The sequence below is a fragment of the Melopsittacus undulatus genome, chromosome 8, assembly GCF_012275295.1.
Source record: "Melopsittacus undulatus isolate bMelUnd1 chromosome 8, bMelUnd1.mat.Z, whole genome shotgun sequence".
Lineage (NCBI taxonomy): Eukaryota > Metazoa > Chordata > Aves > Psittaciformes > Psittaculidae > Melopsittacus > Melopsittacus undulatus.
The window spans coordinates 8,410,663-8,433,675 of record NC_047534.1 but is presented as its reverse complement, the minus strand read 5'-3'; the positions used below and the strand labels follow the sequence as shown (position 1 = coordinate 8,433,675).

The following is a 23,013-nucleotide window of genomic DNA, read 5'->3' as shown; positions in this document are numbered from 1 at the left end:
TCTGCAGCTTGCCCTAAAAAACAATGTTGTCTTGTAACTGATTCCCAATTGTGGAAGCTCACATTCACCCATTTGGCCTACAAGGAATGTCAATGTTTTGTATTACCTGCATCCACGTTGGTTGAGGATAAACCTCAATTACACAAGCAAACACACAGTGCCATAAGCAAAAAGGCAGAGTTCTCAAAACCATACATTTTCATCGAGCAGTACTCCTCAAGACAAGAACTTGAAGCTGGCTTTATAAATGAATTAAATCTCTAGAAATGGCAGAGAAAGCATGAAGGTTGCTTCAGAAACCTGGGAGTCACTGGGCTGTCCAAGTGATTTTCGAACTAAAATGAGATCCCTATTAACATCGGAGTGATTATTTTATAAAAGCCTCGTTCAAAGGCTTTGCCAGCAAAAGCAGCTGTTAAATTGTGCTCAACTGACTCTACTTGCTCATTACTTGCACTGAAACTACATCTGGCACAACTAACTGCACAATCCTAGTTTAGATTGAGCTAATCCTAATGACAACAATCCCAGTTTACAGCTAATGAACCAGCCACGTGGCTCTTCAGCACCACTGTCAATGCCAAAAGACCAAGTATTTGCCAGCATAGGCACTAACATTGGCACTTTACTACAAGTGCCTTGTACACAATGGTGAGTTCACAGCTCAGAGCGCCAATAAAATCTTTCCATCTTCAGCATGTATCTAGTTAGTTATATTGTAAAGCAAGTTCTTTAAACTTCAGATCTAAAATAACCTGTGTCTCCAGGGCTCACCAGAAGTGAAATACCAAATGTTCTCAAATACTTCAACCTTGAAAGATTTCAACAAGCAAGTGGAAAACAGGAAGCTAACTGCATTCACACATCTGTGAAAGGCTCTCTAATTACCTCATTTATTTTACAGGTAGCCATACGCTACCTGTATGTCTTATTTCAAATAAAATAATTGACCAGTGCTACTGTAGAATTCTTTACAGTTCCAGTATCATGATCTGACAACTCTTTTCAGAAGCACATTCTTGGACACAACAGACTCTCACTCTTCAAACAATTACATGGGGTAGAAACCTATACATTGTAAATATTTTATCATATTTGGGCAAAGAAGATATGTAAGTTTTGCCTCCAAAACCTACAGGAAAATCTTAGCTGCTGCGGTGCCTACAGTTATTAACTATGACAGAAGAAAGTAAATACAGATTAGCCCCCAAAATTAAAACATCATTCACAGACAACATGACTTTACCTATAACATCGATCTGTTAGGGGGGTTATAACCAGACGTTGACAATTGCCGAGATACTCATAACCATATTTGGCTTCTGTTGTAATCATTCGCACTATTACATCCTTCTCTTCCCAGTAGTATCTCAGCTGAGAAATCCACTGGAAGTCATTCAGATCTGTGATTCTGTCTTCAACCAATTTTGCAACCACATCACGAGCTGCAGAGTAAGAGACATTATTTCACAGACTATAAACACTTCTATGTTAGTTTACTTAAACAACCTATAAGTAAACTAACATTTACTTACAGCTATGTAAATCAACATTTAAAGTAGTAGGCTGGCTTTCATGTTAGGAAAGAATCTGTGTTTGTTTAGTGCAGAGAATCAGCTTAATTTGTCCCAGATTCCAGTACCTGTTCTAAGCAGACAGGAGACAGTTGTGCATGACAGACCAACCTGCATTTGCCCAAAGACACTGTGTAAGAACAGTGTAAAAGTTGTTTCAAGTTAGAGAAAGCATTTTAGCTGCATCTTTTAAATAGTTCACCCAACTAACGATAGCGGCACTGCCCAGATGTAACAGAAGGACCAGCAACTGCACATTTACCATGCACATCAATAACAATCAGAGCTCCAAGTGTCAACCGGGCTCCACTGGACAGCTGTCCTCTCACTAACTCAACAATGTCCCCAATTTGTTGATTGCTCTTCTCCAAGAAATCCTGTCACAGAAACAGAACATAGGCATTAAGGTAATGCTGTAGCTAGCAGTTCCTAAGCTCCTGGAGAAACAGGCAGACAGGAAGCTCACAAAGTTCAACAAAAGAAAAGTCCTCTCCCTGGGAAGGAATAACCTCATGTGCCAGTACATGCTGGTGGCCAAGTAGCTGGAAAGCAGCAATGCAGAACGGGACCTGGATGCTGGTGGACACCAAGGTGAACATAAGCCATCAGTGTGCCCCAGAGGTTAAGAAAAGCAACAGCATCCTTGGCTGCATTAGGAACAACACTACCAGCAGGACAAAGGAGGTGATGATCCCTTCCCTCTAATCAGCATTGCTGACACCACATCTGGAGTGCTCTTCCAGTTTTCAGATCTCCCATAGAAGAGAGGTTTGAGCATACAAGAGCAAGTCCATTAGCAACCGGGTTTAGTCTGCCCTGCTCTAAACAAGGGTTGGACTACATGATGTAAACAGATCCCTTCTATCCTGTGATTCGCTGTTCTGTGATTGTTTCTCATTTTAATTACGCTATGGATTGTTCAGGATATTTTCTTTGAGAGTAATACATATTTTCAATTCCGACTGGGTATGTGGAATAAGATCTTCAACTGGTATTAAATAACAAAGGGAAGTTAAACCTAAGATAATCAGTAAGGATCCAGAAACAAAGAGCTAATATTAAAATGTTAAATATTAAAATTTGATGTAAAGTTTATAAAAATTTTTCTATTTCCACTTTTAAAGAGAAGCCCAAACACTCTGTTGACAGAATTAATTCCCAAATAAATCCTCATCCACCTAGCTCCATAAGGATCAGACATAAGCCTACTGAATTAATCAGAAATTATTTCTATTACTTGAGCATGCATTTGATTAGCCTCAATGAAGTGATACTTAAAAGCATTGTGATGACAGAGGCACCACAAACACATAAGAGACTTGGCTGCTGCACCTTTTATCACCAGGAGAACCTAGCAATAACCAGCAAATAACTGGGTCATTCTGTCAGGAGAAATTTCTGCCTCCATGTTTCCATGAAGCTTCACATGTGAAGAGAGAAGTTACAAATCCAAATACATAGTGTTTAACAACAGCCTATCCCTTTTTGTTTGGTACTTTAATTTACATCAGTATTGCTTGTAAATAAAGTAATACTATTTCCTTTAGTGGGACTTCTGATACACATCAAAGTAAATGAGAATAAGCCCCCACTAAGACACAAGAAAAAATGAAACACAAAATTAAGCACATTATATGAGTAAATTGCAATACGGTGTGAGTGAGGATCTTCTTTCCTAGAAGGCGTTTTTATCAATTGGTCAGATTTTAGTGCTTAGAAATACAAAGGTAGAAGAAAATCTTACTGGTAAAGTTCCTTTCCTTATAGCCTCAGACACTTCTTCTGTCCAGAAAATGGATGAAACACAAATAACCACCTGTCCAGGCCACTGAAGTACCCATGTTTTTCGAGGAACCTTAAACAAAAAGACCCATGCCAGACACAGGAAGTTGTATAAACACATTAGACTGTAGGCACTGATAACAATTACTTGTCAAAATGTCTCACACTGTAAATAGATGAGAATCAACATGGAAAGATTTAATACCTTTTATTCAAGACATTCAGAGTTAAAACATCACACTGGTACCCCTGAACAAGGATAGCTGATTTCTGCTTAGCTTCAAATGAGTTTCCCTGGCTAAGAATTTCAGCAACCTGTTCACATACAGTTGTTTGTGAGATCTATTTCATTCTATAATTCAGGAACAATTACCTCGATATATCCTCCTATGCCATTTTCAATAACTTGTCTTATACTGGCCAGCATCATTTCCTCTACTTGCAAAAGCCATTTTTCTACCATGCCCTTCAAAAAAAGAAAACCAGTTAAGAGTCAATACACATTTCCTGATTATATTCCTCTTGAAAGACAATTTTTTTGAAATATGCTTAAATATGCTTTCTACTGATCTGGGTGTGGTATATAGGAGGAAAAAAGGTTGAAATTTCCCAAATTCTGAAAGGTAGTACTGCAGTTTAACGCTGTCTGAACGCAGGCATAATCAAGTTAACTAAAGACAAGCCAGTTCAAGAAATAACTGGATACGTTTCATATAAACACAGATAAAAATGCAGATTACAGATTGCATGGTCACTCAAGCTTCATCATTTTAACCCAGGGCATTTTTCCTCCAGGCTTTACTCCTGGAGGATTAAGAGAAAAAGGGTATCTGTTAAATCACAACATGCCCCACTTTTCATCCCTTTTTTGGTTATTATACAGCAATTCAGCTCCATACCTTCATATTGAGAATAGCAGAAAAAGATGGAACTGAGATACTTTTGAAAACTTATGATGCTACTATTTCTACTCAGATCCCTTTTGAACTAACGCTCTGATTCTTCACTGCCAGCCATCATTTACTTCATTTTTCTCTGTTTCAGATATGCTGTGCAATGTTAGATACATACGTATATAAAGAGCTTGGATTATATACATGTGTGTATATACATCTTTATCTATCTGCATCTTAAAAGTAGTAGGTGTATAAAGGTGCAGAAAAGTGGCTAGAAGAATTTACCACAAACTTGGTACATCTTCTCCTTTTTCTAGGAAATCCTTTTTGTTCTAGAATAACAGTCTGCACTCTCACTTTCTAAACACCTCTCATGATGTGATCTTAAGTCTTTTAAACTTCATTTGCCAAAAACATACACTTTAAGCAAAGTATTTCTTTAACATCATATAGTAAAAGATGTATATATTTTTTAATTACTTTTGCATTCGCTGGATAGATTTTGTCTATGAAAGGAACAATTTCTTTCTCTGAACTGATCATGCCTACAATCTCCAGCTTGTCTATGAATTCCAGTTTAGCAATTCCTTCAAAACACTTCTTTAAATGTGGTTGCACTCGAAGGGGATCCTTTGTTTCAGACAGTAGTTCAAGCAGCTCATCATTAGACAGGAAAAAGAATCTGTCAGAAAAGTACAATTAATGACCATGCACTTTCAAGTAATCAAACTTGTTATTAATTAACGCAAGATAGACAGAATTGGTTTTATGTTGCTTAAGACACTAGTATAACAGAGAGGAAATTATTATCTCAAATCCTTTGTCTTAAGCAAATTTGAACATTACAAAACTCATCACATTATTTTTTCAGAATTTCAATATAATCATTTTATGCAGAGGAAGAAAGAGGGGTTCTCAAACTCATAAAGGAAAACCCATATATATCTATGCAGCCAGTAAGTACCTTGTAAAAACATAGAATTCTATTCTTCATAATCATATATAACTCCTACGCATCACATACCTCTGCACAACTAAGGAGGACAGAGCAGAGAAGTAATTGCAAATCAGCCATGGGAAAGTAGCAAGTTCCTTTAAAAATGTCCTATAAGTGATAATGTCTTTCTAATCATAAGTTTACACTGTGCTAGACAGATTTTGCCTCCCCACCTTTGCCTACTTGCCTATTGCATCGCAAATTCAACTGGAGCTGAGGCAAACTAATTATGTCTGAAGAAAAGAACAGGTTTTCATTTTTTGTTGCTGTGACTGTCCCCCACATATTTATACAATGAGACTTTTCAGTTCAATAGAGATGGTTTGAAAGAACTTCTGGCTTTTTCTCTCTAACATAGGCATGTTTAATTAATTTACCTTGGGAAAAATAATCTTTTCTTCTCCAAGTAAGTATTCAAACCCTTTTGAATATCTTCTAAGAGGGCATTTGCTTCCTGAAGTCTCTCTAACATCATGGGTTGTTCAGTTGCTACAAGTACCTTTGTGCTCTTCACCTTTGTAAAAACAAATACACAGTAGAAACTGCTTGCAGTAGGTTTGTACATTAAAATAATTATCATCAATCACATATGTTGCAGGAGGCTAAAATGCTATATACTCTTCTTTGTAGTGTGCCTCCATGTTATTAAATATGTACGCATTATTTGACAGTTTTGCTTTGCAGACTGTCATTTTTACCCATTTGAACCTTATAGACAATAATGCAACAAGAAAATATCCACAGGAGTTAAAATCTTTATTAGTTGCTCTTGTTTATTGAGCGTGTTACATTTTTCTCCATTCCCAAATAACTTCTGTTAAACAGAGCCACAGTACATGACACCTGGGTCGGAGCAATCCCAGGCACAGCTACAGGCTGGGCAGAGAAGAGATTCAGAGCAGCCCTACGAAGAAGGACTTGGGGGTGTTGGTCGATGCAAAAATGAACATGAGCTGCCTGCAGTGTGTGGTCGCAGCCCAGAAAGCCAATCGTATTCTGGGCTGCATCAAAAGGAGCTTGACCAGCAGGTCGAAGGAGGTGATCCTGCCCCTCTACTCTGTTCTCATGAGACCTCACTTAGAGTATTGTGTGCAGTTCTGGTGTCCTCAACATAAAAAGAACATGGAACTGTTGGAACAAGTCCAGAGGAGGGCCACAAGGATGATCAGGGGACTGGAGCACCTCCCATATGAAGACAGGCTGAGAAAGTTGGGGCTGTTCAGCCTGGAGAAGAGAAGGCTGCGTGGAGACCTCATAGCAGCCTTCCAGTATCTGAAGAGGGCCTACAAGGATGCTAGAGAGGGACTCTTCATTAGGGACTGTAGTGATAGGACAAGGGGTAATGGGTTCAAACTTAAACAGGGGAATTTTAGATTGGATATAAGGAAGAAGTTCTTTATTGTAAGAGTGGTGAGGCACTGGAATGGGTTACTCAGGGAAGCTGTGAATACTCCATCCCTGACGGTGTTCCAGGCCAGGTTGGACAGAGCCTTGGGTGGCATGGTTTAGTGTGAGGTGTCCCTGCCTATGGCAAGGGGGTTGGAACTAGATGGTCTTAAGGTCCTTTCCAACCCTAACTATTCTATGATTCTATGACAATTATTCTCTGTTCTTGTCATCTTGGTTACATATTTAATTTCTGATAACATTCCTCTTAACTTGAAAGAATACACCTATTTCTGAATTTCATTGATGGAGTCTGAGAGAGGTCTCAACTTCTATTTAGTTCTATTATTTCAATACCTTTATCACACAGTTACACACTCCAAATGTTTTTTTGACAAATATCTCAGCTCACACTACCAAGTAGTGTCCTCTTACCCAACTTCTCAGTTAGGGAACTTAACAGGATAGCCAATTGCACTTGCAATCCCCATTATCTTATCCTGACACATTGCCATCTCAGTACACATTCACCTAAGTTTCAAACAACCATGCCACCACATATAAGAGAAAAATAATATGCAAAAAAATCCATTTATTGCAATAATAATTTAAGCAAAAGATATATTTTATTTTGCTTAAAAGTCAAGTGCAAAATCTAACTGTATCCAAAGAAGAAAGCTGGAAGCAATAATGATATAATCAATCACTTTTACTGCAAGATTAGATATTGGTGGGCTTTAGTAAGGGTTTTCCATGCCACATTATACCTTCTTGCAACTTAAATACGAGTATCTAACTCCAGAAAAGCCTGTATATCTTCATGATAGTAATAATCATGTTACCAGATATGCATAATAATACATGCTTGATTAAAGGCAAGCACTTACCACTTGTGCCATAATGTCCTTCCAATATGAATCCACAATCCGAAACTTTCTGCCCTCTTCAGGCATTTGAGCTATAATGTCTTCTGAACTAAAAATTGGTTCCAAATACAACCATGTTGCCTGACATTTTAACCAGCTACCTAGAATATCTTGTATTAAACACAGTTTAGCTTCCCAAGCCTGTAATGGAAACATTAAATGTTTAAGCAAAATTCTATCAAGATACAATCTACACTGAGGAATCAAAAAGCACAAGTTGCTTGGCTTCAAAGGAAACAAACAAATAATAAAAAAAAAAGAACAATTTTAAAGGACGGAGAAACTTATTAAGAAACTCCCAACACTAATAAACATCTGAATATTTCTTACAAACAACAGATTCATTCTTTTGCTAGCACTTTTTACAGTAATTTGTGAGAGACCTGCTTAAGAAGTAGAGATGAGCAGTATGTCAAGCTAGAATATCTTCTTTTAATTCTACTTGTGTGCTTTCCATCTTATCAACAATGAAAGGATAAAAGCTTTATAAGTTATTCAGCAAACTGAGTAAACGTCAATTCACAGGCCCTATAAAGAGTCGGCTTAATCTTTGGACCCCTAACAAAGCTATTTCATGCAACTCCAGCAGAACAAATCTGTTTTAAAAATAAGAGAAAGATTCTTTCTGAATAAAGATTTCAGACAGCATTGCTTTTGTGACTTTGACAGTCTACAGTGTAAGAGATATGAAAGGGAATACATTGCAGGAAGAAAACAGAGTCAGCCTGTATTGTTTATTATTCTGCAAGAGGTACATGGAGACTGTTAAGATAGCTCTGTATTAACCATTCCCTTTCTTTTCACCAGCTCTACTGGATAGTAGAACTCAGCTTTACCTACAATTTGGCTAAAATCCACAGGAAATAATAGCATTTAGGTCTTAGCATTGCTTACAAGCCATCACTACTGGGCCAGAAAAAGTGGTATTTAATACATGGGAAAGAAGTCTGCTTTCTGCATAGCCTTCCTATTAGAAATTCTTTATCTTTAACAAAGACCACATGCTCACAAAATATTAGGACAGCTAAAAAGACTTTGAAACTTCTAGGGACAATACGAGGGGATTAGAAATAAATTGTCTCTTATAACTGACAGACCTATGTCTTTTTACACAATGCAGCAGGATTTGTTTAAATACCTGACCCATTCCCCAGACATTCAACAGAAACCTGATGTTTATAATGCCTAGATTAGCAAATTTCTTTAGCTGTAAAGCAAGCTTTACATACGTTTTTCTGGAAACCATTAAAATTCAAAGCTCTTGAAGAAAAATATGAATGTGTGTTCTTAGAAACAGCTTAAAACTATGTAACTTCTTATCATGCCAAAATATCTTAAAGCACATCAGGAAAGCATATTATGAGACTTGCAAGCTCAAACCAGCTTTTCCTTACCCGGCATTCAGCTTCCATTGGTTTGATGAAGGGAGAGCCACACATTGTCTGAACTTTAACAATGTGGTCATCCAGCAAAAGCTGGATCTCATCAACTCCTGACAGGATTTTGGTGTCCTGTAAATACATCACATTTTGACAAGGCAAATAGTAGTTGCTTTATTTCACTACTCTTCACCCTCACACTCATTCAACTTCCTGTTTCCCCCTTCTCTATGACGTTTGAATCTAGGAAAGTAGCAAGGCATTGAGAAAGCCTGCAACATGTTTGAGGATATGAAATATATGTACTATAAATCTCTGTGTCAAAGGTCAGGAGATAAGTTGTTTTGTGAATGGGAGGCTAGCCAGGGATGCTGTGACTTCTGACTCAATCTTTTGCACTGTGGTTCCTGTTTCTTCTGGGCAAGTTAAAATTTCATTACCAGTCCAGCTTCCCTTGTGATATTAGAGTAGCTCACAGGCTTACAGATTTGTTAGGATGAATATGTTGAGATCACAAGTTATCCAGATACTTAGGTCCAAATATAAGGTTATATAGCAATATATGTATTTGGCCAGGCTCTGGGATATAATACCACTTTCCATCATACCACAACGAATCAGCCTCTAATACTCCCTCTATTATTTCTCAATTGTCATTCAGAGTCAGAGTAGTTCTTTTCCACAATATATGCATATAGATTTGGTGTTTACTCACAGTATCCCTGTAGTTCATGAGACTGAACTGCACGTTAGCCCATTCTTGTTTCATTCTGTCTATTGCTTTTGATAAGGAATATTCCTTACTTGCAGCTGCTCCAATAGGTTCCAGCCTAAATTGAAATGAAACACATTTTTGAAATGTTTTGCAACACAGCTGAAGAGCCAAAAGAAGCAGTTGTAGATAGAGCTGCGTATCAAGACTACCTTTCATGCGAATTTGTTAATATATCATAGACTCTTATTTAAAGGAATATTTTTAGACTTTTAGGCTCACCAAGTTAGAGATACTAATATTAATTTGAAGATAGATACAGACATAAATTTCTAAATGTGCAAAATAAGTGGTTTAGGAATAAGACTCTAGATTTTGGTACCTCTGAGCTCCACAACAACTGAGAGTTCTATCCATAGCTTGATAAAAATAGACTTAAGTTTATAACATGTACTTTTAGCACACAAAGAACCCCAGACACACTAATATTTGGTATCTGACATAAGAAATACAATGCCTAAAAAGTGAGAATTCTAAATTCTAAAAGTCAGCTTCTTACTTATCAATATATTTTGAGAGTCCAAAATCCAGTATGTTTTTAAGAGTAGTAGTTTCATCAGGTTTGATCTCACATCCTACAATTTCACTAATCTGAAAATAAAGTAAAAAATAAACTGTATTATTAGGATGCATGCTTTTAGCAAACTTCTCAAGCAACAGGAAATAAATGCTAAGGAAGTATTAATACACCTCCCTAATTTGCTTTTCCACCATAAATTATTAAGCAATGAAGATTCTGCCTGTACCATTACAGATTCCAAAACTGGATCTATCATGTGACAGGATAAAGGATCTTCCTATTGTGTAATACAGAAGTATTAATGTATTTCACAGAATGGAATATACGGAATAGTGCATACTGTCAGTTCCTGTGGCAGAATACTCCCATGGTTACAGCAGAGTTTAAAGTACCTGCTCCCAATGTCTCTCCTTCATTCCACGATTGCAGGCAACTGACAGGACAGGAAGATGCAGTTTAAATTTATCAAGCTTAAATTTCATAGTTTCTGCTAAGCGTCTAGGCTGAGGCAGATCTGGAAAACTCTTAGTGAGCTTGTACATAGTCCTCCACATATTTCCAATTTCTTCAGTAATTTCTTCAGCATTCAACATCTGGATTGATCCTGAATACAACAGTATAAAAATGCACAGCAGATACATCAGCCCAAGATTTCCAGGGTGGCTTATTTACTGGTATTTATAATCATTCTCTTTTAACTGGAAATCAATCATGTTACAAAAATTATTTTAATGCAAAATCCAAGTCAACAACTGTTTCACACTGCTTAACGGCATTTATTTATTGAAAACTATTTTCTCACAACTAATGAAACTTTCAGCTTCTACTTAACTAACAGAAAATTACACGTTTCATCAATGAACACCAATGCCTCACCATTCATCCACTCCTCAGATTTGGTATGGAAACTATATGCTGTTGTCCAAAGTTGCTCAAAGGGTTGTTTGTTTGCAATTACAGTTTGCAGTAGAGGAAACTGACTCTTGGTCAACTGAAGTAACTCCTCTTCTTTATTAATAGCCTTTAAGAGAGGAAAAAAACTAATAATCTTCTTTCCATCAAAAAAATCTGACTTTTTTAAACTTTTAAATAGGAAGTATGGAATATATTTTTTTACATGTCATAAAGCCAGGCAGATTTGTAGATTTGTGCCTATGAATTCTAGGTAAATAAGGTAATGATGATCTTGAACCCCCCCCCCTAGTTATTCATTGGTATCTTTTATTACTCAAATAATTAAAAAATCTGCATATATTTTAGGAAAAGATAATATACCATGGTATTCAGTGAAACCAAGGCTCACAGGTTACCAACTCACTTTGAAATCTGGATGTAAGCTCCTCAGTCATATAGGCTTACAGGGATTGGTTTTACTTGTGATTGGCTTTTTTTCCTATTACAGAAACATCTGGGAGCACCAACCAAAACAGATATTAATTGCTGTGCTGTGCTTATTCATGGTAAGATATGGTCTTTCTTCCAAAAGACTTTACTGTATAAATCAATGTGCAAAGATTTAGATTAAAAAAAGTACTCCCTTCTTCATGTTACAGGTAGGGAGGTAAGCACAGAGAAAGGCTGTCTGAAATAAAAATACTGAATTCAGACTGAGTTTCGGGCTGCGCTTTTATAGTGCAAACAGACCTTACAGAAAACTTTCAATCATTCAGTGTGTGATGCAGGCAAAGAAATGTAAGGATCCTCATTCCAAGATAATTTTTAACTTCATGTATCCTCTAAGCTCATTGTCATGTAATTCGTGTGGATACAGCCCTCATTGTGATCAAGTATTAAGAAATTTGATTACTTATTCTGATCTTCCTATAGCAACATATCAGTGCTCTTAACTCACACTAATTAAATATACTGGACACCTTTAAATCGGTTTTAGTGTTGATATGTAGGACTAGCAATTTTTCTAACTCCTGAACTCATTTAATTGGCTCAATTTTCTCTTTTGAGCAGGACTTAATTAAAATCTTGATCCTTAAGGCTCCATATATGCTGAAAGCTCATTGTCTATGATTTACAACATTAATTAAGCCTCACAACATCTGTGAGATCTCTCAAAGGTAACTGTTCTCAGAGTTCTCAGAGCAGAGGCACAACTAAGACAAACTATTCAACCTAGAAACACACAGTACACCAGATGGAGAGCCCTGACTAGAATTAAGGAATCTTGATCATCTAGCATCTGAAACATCCCTTTCTGTGATCTAACATATATTTAATACCTATAGGCAACTTCTGGAAATGATACACCCAGTCAAAACACATTTGGTTTTAATTACAGGACAAGTAGGGGGACTGAAAACAGCTGCAGCAGCACAAAGCATGGTTCAGGGAAAATGTCACTCCTCCATAATTCCAGTCCTGCCATCACTGACAGAAAAAACCTGTTTCCATGAATAGCATCATCCTATTACTTACTGCTTGGAAACACTGAAATTCAGTATTTCAATTTTAAACTAAACTTTTTTCCCCCAGGAAATTTCCTCTTCAACTCAGCAGTAGGGCCAATTCAGCATGTAGGGACAATTCAGCATGTAGGGACAAGAAGATATCTGCCACATGGTTTTGAATTTGGAAATTTTAAAGCCATATTGATAATATATGGCCCAAACCCTGAAAACAACAAAGGCAGGAACCAAACTTCAGCTCATCCAGCACATTGCAACCCACTCCATATTTGACTAATAAATACTAACCTCATATTCTGTTAGTGCATTATCTAGATTCTTATTTAACTCTTTAAATTTCTCAGTGTTGTTCTTCATTTCTTCTGTGGTCATCATACCCCGCTTTTTGAAGCTTTCTACTTCTCTATTATAACCTTCAAGAGTCTCCTCAAATTGAGAACACCTAAGGTAAAAATAGCTAAGGTAATATGATGTCCTGTTTCATTCCTCTTCAGGTTTCAAGTATTCCATTAATTGTAACAGGCACTGTCAAATGAAATCTGTTCTCAATACTAAAGTAGATACAGATGCCAGTGAAAACTCACTGATCAGTTATATCAATACTATGCAGTTCATAGGATTAGATTTCAAGGATCTTTTTCAAAACTACTAATTGATTTAGTTCACTTGTATTTGCTATCTTTACTACCTAGAGGAAATAAAGGAAGAGTGAAAATAATCTAACAAAATTATTTGCAATGCTGTACTAAGCAACATACGAAGATAAAAATTATTACTATTCTAGCAACATCCTTAATTCCTCCTCTAAGACCTATTTAAGTGTAGGAATATTCTAATCCACCCTCAACAACAGTATTTTCCTGAAATTTCCATAATACTACAAAAAGGTTTATTTCTTACTTTCTCAGCTGCCTTCCAAGTTTGCCTTTTTTTGACATTATTTCCCTTTTATTGATATCGAGACTTTTCTTTTCTTTAAAAAATACCCAGTGAAAGAAAATGTCTTAACACCATACCTTTCAAGCAAAGCCTTCTCCATATGCTTCCTCTTGTTAGACAACTCGTATCTGCTGTTATCAAAGATTGTCTCAATCTCATTAGGCCAATGGAAAACTGTGCTATTCAGGTGTATGTCATCATCTGAAATAAAAAACATCTTTCAGAAAATACCTTTTAACCAATGACCCAATAGAATGACCATTGTGAAGAGTAAGGAAAATAGTTACAACTGCATTTAGGAATAAGCTGTCTAAGAAGCTACACATTTCAAGCTGCTGGCTGAATTATCTTCACTGAAAAGTGAACTGTTCCCTCAAGCAAGTTAGATTAATAGTAAAAATCTAAAATCAAGTAAATAATGTAAAATTCTCTGAATAAGACCTTAGCTAGGCGAGAAAATTAGCAAGAATATTAATTCCGTTCAACTACACACAGAGACAGATCATTCCTAAGTAAATATGTATAATATACCTACCTAAGGCAGATGAAAGTAAAGTTTAGACCATTTTTAGTGCATAATGTGTGAATGCTGAGTTATTCACGAAAGCTAGAGAATAATAACTATATTGAGCAGATATCTCCATCATCATATTTGTCTGTTCATTGCACTTAGCTCATTATAACTAACTGCAGGACAAGTGCCTATAAATCCAGTTACAAAAAAATACAATTATGAAATACTGCATATGCAAACACTCCAGTGCTAAATATAATAGAAAATGCTCTGGCTTCCATACACATACTAATTTTTATAATAAATAAATTGTAATAAACATGGCATATCCTAATTGTTTCTAACCCTGTCTGATCTGATACTGTATTCTCCTTAAGGAGCAAGGATCATCCTGCCACTAAGATGGGTAAGCATTCATATAAATAACTGCTCTTCAGTTTTATGCATGGCAAATAATATCAGAAGTGCAAACTAAACGCAACTTCTACAGATGCTTCTTGCATCTTGGCAAATAATCTTTGTATTAACCAAGAACAACAAACCATGGTAGCAAAACAACAAAATGCCTCCCCTGATCTAATAGTCAACTGCAGAGATGCAAGTTCTCACTTTTGTACTTCCCAAAAGCTGTCCTAGAGTCTTCAAGACATGGGTTTTTAAATGGTATTTCACTCAAGACTTATTGTTGAATAATGTAAAGGTGTAACACCAGTGGGACAGATAACATTACATCAATCTGACAATATCTTAGACATTCTCTAAACCACAGAAAAAAAGTACTGTCTGTGCTGTATGCTATTTCTAACCATTCCTTCCTGTATTGGTACATTTTGGTCTTTACTAAATTCTTGAAACTTTGTTTCTGCCTGTTTTGGAGCTTTCCATTAGCATTCTAAAAGATACAACATTTATGCATGCAGAGCCTAATACCTATATATAAATATTTTCATATGGAGACTTTTTTATTCTGTAATTGAGACATACCAGAAAGAAAAGCATAATCCATGAGGAATTCCATTCTGCGTGCTGCTTCAGCTACCTCCTGTCTCAGTTTGACAACAGTAACTTCACTGGATTTCTTTAAGTATGCATCGTACTCCACTAGTTCTACAGTGTTCATAGGCAGCTCATTCATTCTCCCTGCAATCAAGTTATATTCACCGCAAATTCTACAACAAGAAGAAAACAAACACATCACTTGGATCATAAGTGAAGAGAGATACAAGGTCTTGTTAATGAAATTGTCTTTTAAAGAAGAATATTAAATTTCTTCATAAAGTAACTATTCAGACAGGCATTTATAAAGGATGCTATTTTACTCTGTACAATCAGTTAGGTTGTTATATGTATTTTTATATAAGTTTATGTATCTATAATAATATATATGCTTATATATTCTCTTCATGAGAGTTTATATATAATAGAATGATTAGCAAATTGGTTTCAAATTACAATGAACAGCATATTAGTGTTTCCTTCCTACAGGTTTAGAATTTTGTTCCCAAGAAAAAAGAAGAAAAAAAGGAAAAAAAAAAAAAAAAGGAAAAAGAATGTCAGGAACAAGACAAACGCAGCTGCATAGTTCATTCTTCATGTAGCTTTAGTTAGACACCAGCAGGGGAAGCAAGGACCTCAACCCAAATCCTAGGTCAGTAAAGGAGGAAAGAACAAGGATGTTTTTCCAGTCTAATATCTACATACAGCCTATACAGACCATGTTAGATATTTATTTACAAGTATTTCTGTTCCTGTTGAACAGCCACTTTGGTGTCCTTGCATGTCTGGTGAGTACTAGAAACCCAGCAGGTGTAGAAATTTATCTCACTCACAGATTTACAGCACCAGTCCACACACACAGACAGCAAGAATCATGCATGCTTACAACACATACCTTTCATTTAACTCTCTGTTTACTGTGACTTCAAATTCAATCAATCTATCCTTAAGATTCTGGGTCCGACTGCAGAGTTCCTCATTCAGCTGTAAAGCATCCAGACAGAACATGGCTAGAGGAACAGTGACATGCATGGAAGCAATCTCTCTTTTCAGCTTTGTAAAGCTGTCAATCTTCTACAAATGGAAAATAATACATTTGTTATTTTTCCTTAAAGGCATAGATGAAAAATACTAAACAACTAATAACTTCCCATCCAGCAAATTGATTAAATATTCCAAACAGAAGAAGGAGCAACTACTTTTTATCTTTCTAGAGCTCAGATTCCATGGCTGAAAATTTTGCTCAACAATATGCCATATTAAGGAATACCACAAGTTGCCTAAAGAAGTATTTTGCCATAGGCTAACTCAGGTATGCAGATAATAAAAGTAGACAGGACTTACTAAGGACAAGAAAGTCAAAAGACCAGCAAGCTGCAGATTCACTGAATATTTTGGGAAGCCTTCCACTGGACTTCTAGTATAGACCCAGCAAAACCCATAGAAGGTGGCCCTAAAGAAACTTCTTTCTACATTTGCACAGCAACCCTACAGTAAGGAGCTATGTAAATTGAGATGGCTTCCCTAGTATTCCCAAGGGAGAAACAAGTGATTTGAATAGGAGTTCTTTAGGCAATGGATTAGGAAGTCAAGTGTGATGTGTTAGCTGCTGTATCAACATGTAGAAGTTGTCAGTTACATAATTACCTCACTTAAATCTTCTAAAGAAAAATCTCCTTGCAAGAAATCTGTGACATCTTGCTGTGCGTTGCCATTCAAAAGATTGCTATATTTTCTGTACACGTTTAAATACCTTAAACACAGAAAATCACATAAAACCCCCATAAGATTCCAATGTGAAGATTCTCTATAAGAAAAAAATCAACTCAAATTGTTTGAGTCAAACGGACAGTGTTACGAATCTGAGGGTTTGGATGGGCAACAGAGTTAACAGCCAAAACTTACTTCTGTGGACCAAGTATGTTGCTCTCAAAGATCTTCTCAAGTTTGTTCACATAGTCTAAAAATAATGATTCATCTGGTTTGACTGTATGGAGAATGAGATCATCTCTTTTTAATTCTGGAAACAGAAGTCTTTCTACCTAAAGGGAACCATTGCAAATACTGTAATTATGCATACCATAAAGGAAATAAGGTGCTCTATTACCCATTTGCCCACCACTTCAAAAACATTATTTCATAAAAATACACTTTAATGTGAAAAGGCTCTGATTCATAATTAATATTTGATTACATTAATAGTTTGCTTGTGAACACTATATGAAAATCAAATCAGGGCTTTAATAAAGCTTGACTCTGAAAAAGAACAATTCCTATGCTATCATCTACAATCACAGAATTTCACACAATTCATGATACACAGCCCTCACCTTTATCTTTTATTTGTCAGCTTTCTGCTTCATTTATATATCATAGACATATTTTATTCATATGGTATTTTGTATGCAGTTATAACTTATCCAGTACCTTTGGAAGTTCCTCAGCACTACGCCGGATTTCCCTGAAGCAATGACTGATTAAATCCCAACATTCTTTCAAAGGTGGCTCAAAGACAATCTTGGGGTCTTCCACATGAAGTTTGACTATTAGTATCTGAGGTATAAAGAACTGCAGTTCTTGATATGGTTCTGGAAAATCACTTCCATCCTTAGGGAAAGGAATTAAAATTGTTCATGTCAAAGAAATCAGCTATACCTATAATAATTTTTAAGAGAGTCAAGCTCCTCCAAATCTCTTAACTACGTAGCACCAATGAGATATTCTACCCTGATTTTTATTCAAAACATCGATGCCCCAATACACTAAATTTCAAGATGCCAAATCCTAAATGAATCTATAAAAGGTGGAATTCAGAAACTGGATTTAGGCCTAATTGCCTTGATCTTCCCTTAAGGAACAGAAGTAAAGCACTAATTACCATGAAGAACAAAAATGCATCCATAAGGTCTATCAGAAATAAAATCTAGATTCAAATACAAGACCCTGTTGCCTTATTTTATCTTTTTTATCTACCTTGTATGGTAGTGAGAACTGCCTTATTCTCAAATTGACTTTGAGTCCACAACTAAACTTGCCATGTAGACACAATAATGATTTACAACAATAGCAATAAACAAAAACAGAAAAAACACCAAAACCTCAAAACTATCCCACAAGACCGAAAAAACCCTAAAAAAAACCCAACCATCACCAACACAATCATCACTCAGATGCAAGGCTTAGCATGAGGCTTGACAGCATACAGTATAAGGTGTGATCCTCTGGCTGTAATGCGGTATTTAATCTGCCACATTTATTCTGTTTAAATATGTTTGGCTTGTCTATCATGGTAGCTTCTGGGTGATTTAAAGTACTCATTTCCACCAAGGCAACTTTATCATAGCCAAAACAGTTGTAAAAATTCTCACAGTGTATTACTATAATTATTATTATAATCATGTGCATTACTTGAAATAATACAAGCTACTCATTTGGTATAGACTGAAACCGCATACAGAAATTACTTCTGTCAAGGGTTACATGTATGACTATGCACACTTTTGACTTCAAATGGGATTAATCTGCTTATTGCAGGGGAGGTTGGACTAGATGATCTTTGAAGGTCCCTTCCAACCCAAACTATTCTATGAATCTACAATTCTATTCATGTGGTTTCAGCAAAACGTGTGTTATGTACAGCTCTCAAGATAAGAGTTGGAAACTATAAACAGCTAGTTGCAACCCCAAGCCTGCAAATTATTCAAGTAGGTAGTTCTCGGCAATGCAGAAAAAATCTGCTAGTATGCACAACTGTTTGAAAAACCCAGCCCTTTCTTATGGAGGCAAGAGCTATCTGGGATATTTTAGCTTTCAAAGAACATCACAATTTATGGCTAGATGAATTATTATATCTATGTAATACTGAAAATTATAGATATACTTAACAGCATATACCTTGTGGATCATAAAAAATGCAAGAAGATCTTCTAAGGAGTTAACAACCATCTCACGTAATTGTAATGACATCAGACTTGCCACTGAATAAAAATAGCTTTCAACTTGCTCAGAAGAATCACAGTCATTTTTAGGAGCAAAATGAAGCCACTCTCTTTTCTGATCATGGAAAATGGATGCACAAGTTGGGATCCAGCTACAATGAAATATTAACAAAGTTTTTAAAAGCATCTTAGTCTTACTTTGCTCCTTACAATGAAATCTAAGCTCAGATATTACTCAAAGAATGAGCAAAATTCAAAGGGCTAGCAGAGAACTGTCATCTAGATGTCAAACAAAACTGTACCTACCAGAACTCAGAGGAAACCAGAGCTTTTAAGCTAAGTAATCTTGTTACAAAGGACCCCTACTATTATTTTATATTAATATTAGTAGACAAAATACTAGTGATGATATTAAATTATTAGCATTAAATGGTAAACTTAAGTTTGGAAGAGCTCTCAGGTGGCAGAATGCAGTCACCTTATATCATGGGCAATTACCTCATATAATCTCTTTCTTAAATTGATCAGTTTCCATTATTAAAGAAGTCAGGTTTCCTGTCACTGTTTTTATACCCTCTCACGGGTAGAAACCTTCTAATTTCCAGTCTACATTCATTCATAGTCAGTTTATTCCTATTTAGTCATGTACAAGCACTCTTGCATTTCAACAGCCGTTTCAGCACGCAGATGTTTATTCCTCTCCTCTCGCTAGCCCCCTTGTTTTGGCAGCCTTGCTATTGGGACTAGTGTGATCTCAGACTAAGATCGGTTTTAAAAAGGGAGCTTCACGTAAATCAGAGCCTAAGGCACTCTATTTATCTACTGTTACTACAGTTGGCACTGACTTGTTCTGAAGAATATCATGAGCTTCCACACAGTGTCTTCGAATAACCTCTTTGAAATCAGCAGGCAACAGTGGCAGGTTTCCAGAAAGGATTTCTTCAGTACGAACAAACCTGAGGTGACTATACCTGTGGAAGTGAAAAAATAGCACATATTTTACAGAATTCTATTTTAAAGAGAAAAAACAAACAAAAAAAAACCCCACAATGAAATATAGTCAGGAAGATCTCATATGTATTTATGAACACTAATAATATAATTTCATTGATGCATATTACTTTATTGCTAGGGTGTGCCAAAAGTGCACTTCTAATGGTGGGGTTTTTGCTATTGGCAAGCATAGAAGGCTTCACAAGTTTCATTTGGTACTTGTTATATTTAAAATTGTGTGCATTCTTTACTAAAATGAATGAATATTTTCTTGTTGTCTTCCTAGATTTATTAGCATATGGAGGCATTGAAGAACATATAGAATGACACCTACAGCTTCTAGTCTGTATTAATAGTAATAATACCTAACCTGGCTACCCTGTGGGGGAAAAATTCATCAGTGTGGCATGTATCGCAGTCTGTAACATACAAGAACTTGAATTCCTACAAATGTTACTTAAATGCAAAACCAGTTCTCAGGATTACTAACTACCATATCTAACTTCATAAGAAAACATACTGCAATTTTCAGAAGTCCCCAGAACAACTTCCAACTATAGACATTTGAAAGATACTCAATTTTGAGAGTTTATTTTGTTAATTTTGGGAATCAAGATTAGAATTCCAGTATTTCAGCACTGAATCTTTATTTAAGGATAACATAATTAACAAAACAGATGATCTTTTCATAGTATGAAGTTATTAATCCTTTACTGTGGACATGTAAGTCATGCTTCAGAGTCTGCAAGAAACAACTATTTTATATTTAAATTCTTACAAGCTCAGAAAAAAAATAAATAAATTCAAAACCAGAATAGATTTTGCCACTTTCTCTCCAGTGGCTCCTCCAGAATCTCTGTAACATATGCTGCGAGATACTCTGTAAGGAAGCCATAAAATAAACACATTCCCAACTTAATTAATGTTATATGACAAGACATCTTACTGAGAAAGCCAGAGCTCTTGCAAAGTGGACATCAACGGATTCACTATGAATAGATTACTTTCATTCCAGCTTTTTGCTTCTGTGTAAGAGCTGTGCCAGGGGACTGGTGCACGGACAACTCTCTGGGGAAAGGGGTGTGGGGTACTTCCAATAAGCAGTCTCTCTTTCTCAGCTGGATCCATCAAGATGTAATCAACTAGAACAAATCATATGTATTATGGTGAGACTGCATGTATGGCCAAAACCTTCACATGAAAACACAGTATCTCCATAGCTCAGAAAGTTGTACAATTCTGCACACTTAAAACTTACACACTGTCATATAGTCATTTGTGTGTTTTCAGGATGAAATACAGCACAATAATCAAATTAGCAATTTGACTAAAGAATTATTTCAGGAAAAGAAAATAAGAATTGCTCCTGATTCTAAAACTGGAGGCAGAAGAAAGGGCTTTTTGTTCTGTCTTTCCTCTTGAAGGTCTATTTTGTGCTTCAGCTCCTTGTCCATAAACCAGGAGTGGAAATATCCTCAAGGGTGATTTTTAAAAGGCTGCTTAAACATTTGTGAAACACAGAAATATTATTAAACACCTATTGCATCTAGGAAGGATACGACACTCAAAGGGCTGACTATGATCTGCTGAGTGCCAAAACTCATGTGCTACCAGTTCCAACCAATGGCCCATTAGGTACAAGACTAACAAAAGCTGAGAAGAGGACTCACCACCCCTTGTAGGCATTAGGGACAGCAAACACTAAAATCGTGACATTGATAAAAGCCAAATTAAAGGGTATTCAGAAAGATATCAGAGACTATGGAAGGAAGGCAGAATGAAAATTTCAATCTCTCATTTTTATGCTGTCATGAATGAGAGGCCACAACCTACTTACTGGTCAACATACTTAAGAAAATTGAAAGGAATTACTTCACATGTGGAAAACCCAAGAAAACTGCAAGAATACTGTAAAGCAAATAGAAAAATCTCATGTTCTACAGAGCTATCTCTTTCACATTCCCTTTCAGATGGGCACTACTGAATTTCAAGGCTTATGACATCATTTTGTATTTATTCATATATCATGTTCTTCTATTTGTCAACATGAGCAGCGCTATCATGCATATAAATGTATCATCTGATTTTCTTTAATCATGTGATATCTTAAATGAATTTATTTTAACTTGTGACATGATCCCAGTGTCATATATGATTTCACTGGAGTTGTTGGACAGATGAATTTGTCTGTTAATGGGTATCCCTGACTTAGTGCAGAGTAACAGAAAAATTAGCATGGGAAGTATATATTAAAATAGCCTAGGTTACCCTCTCCCCACATTATTTGGTATTATATATGGGTATTTGTCTATCATGCACTTCAAAGCATCATTCATCAATGAATCAAACCACATTCATCAGTGAATAATCTGCTACAGTGCTTCATGATCTTTTTAGTCACAATGTCTTTCTAATTTCTTATCTAATTTCTTTGCTAGAAACTAAGATGATCAAAAGGAGTGTGACCAGCAGGTCGAAGGAGGTGATCCTGCCCCTCTACTCTCTTCTCATGAGACCTCACTTGGAGTATTGCGTGCAGTTCTGGTGTCCTCAACATAAAAAGGACATTGAACTGTTGGAACAAGTCCAGAGAAGGGCCACGAGGATGACCAGAGGACTGGAGCACCTCCTGTATGAAGACAGGCTGAGAGAGTTGGGGCTGTTCAGCCTGGAGAAGAGAAGGCTGCGTGGAGACCTCATAGCAGCCTTCCAGTACCTGAAGGGGGCCTATAAGGATGCAGGGGAGGGACTCTTCATTAAGGATTGTAGTGATAGGGCAAGGGGTAATGGATTAAAACTTAACCAGGGGAAGTTTAGACTGGATATAAGAAAGAAGTTCTTTACTGTAAGGGTGGTGAGGCACTGTAATGGGTTGCCCAAGGAAGTTGCAAATGATATTTGTTGAAACTGGAATGCTATGTAATATGATCGCAGATTATATTCTCTCAATCTATTGCAGTTCTACTGACCCCAAAATAATT

General features: G+C 36.3%; 1 protein-coding gene across 1 annotated transcript in view; it reads right to left on the bottom strand.

Annotated features, from left to right (window-relative positions):
* Nucleotides 1–23,013, bottom strand: part of DNAH3 (dynein axonemal heavy chain 3) — a 62,920-nt gene that overhangs the window by 32,049 nt on the left and 7,858 nt on the right. Inside the window, exons 6-27 of the mRNA XM_031043984.2 lie at nt 20,979–21,174; nt 19,885–20,010; nt 18,996–19,191; nt 17,529–17,708; nt 17,007–17,143; nt 16,749–16,854; nt 15,997–16,175; nt 15,090–15,274; nt 13,669–13,792; nt 12,941–13,094; nt 11,109–11,253; nt 10,625–10,836; nt 10,212–10,303; nt 9,656–9,770; nt 8,956–9,072; nt 7,523–7,702; nt 5,627–5,763; nt 4,733–4,934; nt 3,730–3,822; nt 3,319–3,429; nt 1,837–1,951; nt 1,247–1,445 (exon numbers count right to left, since the gene is read on the bottom strand). Of these exons, the coding sequence (XP_030899844.2) occupies nt 1,247–1,445; nt 1,837–1,951; nt 3,319–3,429; nt 3,730–3,822; nt 4,733–4,934; nt 5,627–5,763; nt 7,523–7,702; nt 8,956–9,072; nt 9,656–9,770; nt 10,212–10,303; nt 10,625–10,836; nt 11,109–11,253; nt 12,941–13,094; nt 13,669–13,792; nt 15,090–15,274; nt 15,997–16,175; nt 16,749–16,854; nt 17,007–17,143; nt 17,529–17,708; nt 18,996–19,191; nt 19,885–20,010; nt 20,979–21,174 (3,301 nt within the window). The remainder of the gene's footprint in view (nt 1–1,246; nt 1,446–1,836; nt 1,952–3,318; nt 3,430–3,729; nt 3,823–4,732; nt 4,935–5,626; nt 5,764–7,522; nt 7,703–8,955; nt 9,073–9,655; nt 9,771–10,211; nt 10,304–10,624; nt 10,837–11,108; nt 11,254–12,940; nt 13,095–13,668; nt 13,793–15,089; nt 15,275–15,996; nt 16,176–16,748; nt 16,855–17,006; nt 17,144–17,528; nt 17,709–18,995; nt 19,192–19,884; nt 20,011–20,978; nt 21,175–23,013) is intronic.